A 5089-nucleotide genomic window follows, 5' to 3' on the forward strand; every position below is an offset into this window, starting at 1 on the left:
TATTTTTTTTATTAGAATTTTTTAAAGAGGTGTAGATGCTTAAAATTAATTGCTGTAAGTGACTAGATACTCCTTATTAAATTAATTATCATCCTTCAGTTGTTTTGTATATACTTAAACATTGTTTCTAACAAAGAATAGATTTATTATCTTTGTTTTTTTCGATGTTTGAAGTGCCAAAAATTATGTTTTTTTTTTTTTCTGAAGAAAATTGTAATCGTGTTACTGTACTTCGGTTTAACGTAATTATTTGCTTCATACTATACTTCATTATGTACTCAAGTTATCTTGTTTCGTAAATTAAATAAAGTTTGCATCTTATATCACGTATTTTGCTGTAAAATTAGTTTTCTAACTCATGTAAAAGTGGTACTAGTATAATAAATTGCAGCATAACTTCGATTTAACGCCATTTTCTTCGGTGCTATATAAAGGGATGTACTACACTAATTTGCAATGCAGATTCAGTTAGAGATTTACGGGGGAAGCACTGTTTGGAATGTCGCTATATCGAGGTTTTAACTGTATTTTCATGTATATACTGCATTTACTGCACTGTGTATTTGTATATGTATGCTTGTATGTAGTGTTCGCGAGTTATTTCCGTGTTAATGTGAAAGATTCGTGTGTGTTCACACATGTTTAGGACAATCTGTTCGCGTGTTTGAATACCAAACAGGGAAAGTTTATAGGAAAATATGCGTGCTGGCGTTTTCTAGTTTGTCTGTTTGTCTGTTCTGTTCGTTTATCTGAAATGTGTTCGCGTGTATGTTCGTGTTTATCCGCTTTTATGTGTATGTGGGAACTTATCTATGTGTAAACATACTATTATTTTTTTTTCTTGATTGATTGGAACTGTGCAATTAATTAAAATTCCTCGTAAACGTAATTTGACACTACAAAACCGCACTTTGATTTGTTATTTACGAGTGAAGACGTAGAAATAATTAATTTTTATTTATTTCACTGTACAAAATTAGCTTACACCCGTACTTACCCGTACCCGAACTTAGCTTACACCCATTTTTTTTTCTTCTTTGAGCCCATTAATTTTTATTTTTCTGTACTTTTTGGTAATTACTAAACTACTAAAAAGTTAAATTATTAATTATAATTTTTTCGTGTTTAATTAGTGATTTTTTTTTGGGTATACAACAGTCGCCAGTTCTTAATAATTCTTCTTGTGAGTAAGGAGATTACGATGATAATTACTCGAATTTTGGTTGAAATTTCAATTTTTTCTATGGAGAAATATGAAAGAAAAGTGATTTTACTGTATTTCTTCAAAGCAAGAAACATTTTTCTTGTGTCTTATAACAGAAATTTAATCGATCATTACCAAAGGAAATTAGCAATAACAAAGATATAAGAAATCTCATACATTATTATCAAGGAAATATGCTATGTCACCAAGAAATTTACCAGTTTCAAGAAGAATCATCGAGTAAACAAGCCACAGCACCACTCATTATCAAAAAACAATAAGAGAATTTCATCAAGTAGTAAGAGATTTCACATTATTAAAGAAATCATCAATTTTTCCAAAGATTTTTTAATAAAAATTCAATAACTATGATCACCATGTATACAAATTTAAGTGTTCAGAGCATTTTTAGAAAGAACTATTGTTCAAATCTCAATCAAATTAGGTCTCTAGTATGCGGTTTCGATTTTCAGGAATAAATTTTAATTTCGAATTCAGCCGCTAGGGCAAAATTGTCGCTACTATCTCCTAAATGTACGCTTCCTAACGAATTTCGGAAGTTAAGAAACAAAATGTAATCATTTAAATTTATCTACACGTGTTACTTCGTTGATAGAAGAGTTTAACAAGTAATCACAGGATCAGGGAAAGTGAGCACATGTCGAAGAATTCTGCGACTCTTTTTATATATCGAAATTCGTTAGAAAACGTACCTATTAAAGTGGCAGTAGCGCTAAATTCCGCCCTAGTGGCTGAAAATTTTGAAGTAAAAGATTTTTCTCGAAAATTCCAAACCGTAGCATGAATACCAAATTGTTCTTAGTACACAAAGCTCTAAACACTTAATTACGATCACCCCGAGTGTTATAAGATTGACATAAGTAAAACAAACGTAAAATTTCTAGAATTTCCAGCAAAAAAGAAGAAATTCCAAGAGAGCAATGTAGAGGAAATTTCACACAGAATGACCATCAATAGCAGTAGAGTAGATATAATCCAAACTCGATCCATCTAATACAACTCTATTAAATCTGTCGTTTATTTTTTATTATTTTTTTCCGGGGGGAGCTTTATTTTTTTCTTTTTTATTTAAGTGAACACGAAGAATTCTAAGTCATCTGACATATCCTGTCGTTATTTGCTGAGAGAGAGACGTCAGCAGTACCAAACTGCTATTACATGCGGGTAGAATTTACAGTTTATCAGGTCCGTGATTGATGTCCCTATACCCCGATGTCTTGCCGATAACTGATGTTTTATACTAGATTTTGTTAGGAGGAATTTCGCTTAGGACGTGCCTATCGCAATCCTTTGCAACGAAATGACTTCCGATAGCGTAAAGGATAATCTTTCTCATTTGCTGCGCTTAAATCTTTAAATTCGATTACTTCAAATATATATATATTTTTTTGGACATGTTTTTAACCGTCTGAATGGTTTTATAAGCTTTCTTTTTATTTGTAGCGAGTATTTATTGCTTGTAAACTGAGATATGTACTTAATGCAACACTTTAATTTGTCATCTGTACTCGTAATTTTAAATTATAGTCGTGTTTTTTGCACGTTATATTGAAGTTTGATAAGTGGAATTTACTGAGAACTGTTTGAGAAATTATAAAAAATATACCTTATCGCGTTGTTACTTACTTATTAAAGGTTACGATGGGCGAAATGCATAATTTTGCTAGTCGTTACACGCTCGTATCTTTGTTTTTGAAAGGAATTATTATCATGCCACACGTCTGTATGTTTGTCTGTTATGTTTTTGTAGTTGTTTCGCTGATTTTCAGATTAATCAAATTACTTTATGTATTGTTTCAATCTGTTACTTTACTTAATAATTGCAGATATAATCGAGATATAACACGTAACTCTCTTTATCTCCCTACCCCGTTAACTTTTAACCACCAAAAATTAATAGCATCAATACCTAAAGTAAATCGACTAAAGTAATGAAAAACATTTGACACTTGTTTCAGTCTCGAATATATAAAAATTAATGATTTTAATCGAACACTAACTTCGATTTTTTACTTGCAGGTGTCAATTGAATGCCTAATGCACCGTCCACCCCAAAATGGATTCCTTTGGGTCCGACACAGCGAGGGGGACATCCTGGAGGTGGATGTTGCTGGCGATATTGGTTATGCTGTGGCTACCCAGTTTTGCTCAAGAGGAGGAAGAAAATATGGATTTTACCAAACCAGTTTACAACGCTACAATACCGGAGAATTCTGTGGGAAAGACTTACGTCATCGCCAACGAAAAAATGGGCATTTACGTCACGGATCCCACTTTAATCGTTCGTTACAAAATATCGGAAGGAGATGACAAGAGACTTTTCAAAGCAGAAGCTCGTCAAGTGGGAGATTTTTGGTTTCTTCAGATACGCACTCGAACAAGCAATCACGCCGTTCTTAACCGGGAATATCACGATCTGTACGTGTTACAGATACGTGCTAGTATCACTTCGTTGTACAGGAAATCCGTGAAACTGAAAGCGCAAACGGAAGTTTATGTAAAGATTTTAGACACCAATGACTTAAATCCTTTATTTTATCCTACGGAATATGAAGTGAACGTTGCAGAAGATACTCCTCTACATAGGAGTATCTTGCAAGTTAGTGCCTTTGATCCTGATATTGGTATCAATGGAGAGATCTACTATAGTTTGGCACAACCTACTCTCCAATTTTCTGTGCACCCAACAAAAGGAACGTTAACCTTAACTAGACCTCTCGATTATCAAAAGGAATCTTCTCACGTCTTAACAGTTCTGGCTCAAGATCGAGCACCCAAATTTCGAGCTGGTGACATCAAAGCTAGTTCGGCAACTGTGAAAATTAAAGTACTTCCAGTGAACGTTTACAGTCCTGAGATACTCGTTAGGCATTTTCCTAGTATTTTAGGTCATAGCAATGCAGACATTTATGCAATTGTCAAGGTTATCGATAAGGATCGTGGTGTTCACGGACAGATTGATAAACTAGAGATCATCGACGGAGATCCTGATAATCATTTCAGGATAAGTGATGGAAGTAAACCTTACGAATATAATATTATTGCAGAAAGAAATCTGGATTCTCAACAAGAATTTTCATTGACGTTGAGAGCGACTGATCGTGGTTCCCCTCCGAAATCCATAACACAAAATATTAAAGTTCGATTGTCTGATTATAAAGAGAAACCTCCTGTTTTTGAGCAAAGTGACTATGAGGTAAGTTTATTAATTTTTACATAAAATATTTTATTTTAATTACAATATAACATTAACTAGATCCAGCCTTGATCTCTCCTCTAATTACTGCTGGCACTTAAACATTACTTAACTTGTATATTTGACCTGTAGTTGTAACATATAACAAGTCTTTCCCTTCTACCAAATAACGATACACGTGAAAATATGCCTTTATTTACTCTAAAATGATAGAAAAACTCTTATTTAAGCATGTGTAAATCTGTATCAAGATATCATTCGCCTTAACTGATGCCAAATTAACTTTAGTAAAACAAAGATGTTAATTGAATCTTCTTGTTAGGTCGTTGATTTAGTTTTATTACTTCTATTCTGTACAGATGAGGAAACTTAATTAACATTAGCTTGATCAAGAATAGGTATCATCATCATAAATGAAGCATAAGATGTAATTTAAGTATGTTTATATACTTTATATTCTAGATATGAGGTCTGTAAATTTGAGTATATTAATTTTAAAATAATTAAGTTATTCTCAACTATATAGGGTTTGATTTAAACTTATATCCCAAAATTATATGAGGCCCCTTACTGTCTAACAGTAAGTATAACAGAAAGGAGTAAAAATGGTGTAAAAATCCTCTAAAATGAATAAGTAAATTAGCTTATTATATTTTAACACACAAAAT

General features: G+C 32.5%; 1 protein-coding gene across 3 annotated transcripts in view; it reads left to right on the top strand.

Moving 5' to 3' along the window:
• LOC111631586 (fat-like cadherin-related tumor suppressor homolog) overlaps window positions 1–5010 on the top strand; it is a 116666-nt gene extending 111656 nt beyond the window's left edge. For all 3 annotated transcript variants that reach the window (XM_023375849.1, XM_023375848.1, XM_023375850.1), the window contains exon 2: window positions 3245–5010. In XM_023375849.1, coding sequence (XP_023231617.1) covers window positions 3282–4445 — 1164 coding nt within the window. In that variant the 5' untranslated portion in view covers window positions 3245–3281 and the 3' untranslated portion in view covers window positions 4446–5010. The remainder of the gene's footprint in view (window positions 1–3244) is intronic.
• The last annotated feature ends 79 nt before the right edge of the window (window positions 5011–5089 follow it).

The sequence above is a fragment of the Centruroides sculpturatus genome, unplaced genomic scaffold (genome assembly GCF_000671375.1).
Source record: "Centruroides sculpturatus isolate CEXI.00-Female unplaced genomic scaffold, Cexi_2.0 scaffold734, whole genome shotgun sequence".
In the NCBI taxonomy this organism is placed as follows: domain Eukaryota; kingdom Metazoa; phylum Arthropoda; class Arachnida; order Scorpiones; family Buthidae; genus Centruroides; species Centruroides sculpturatus.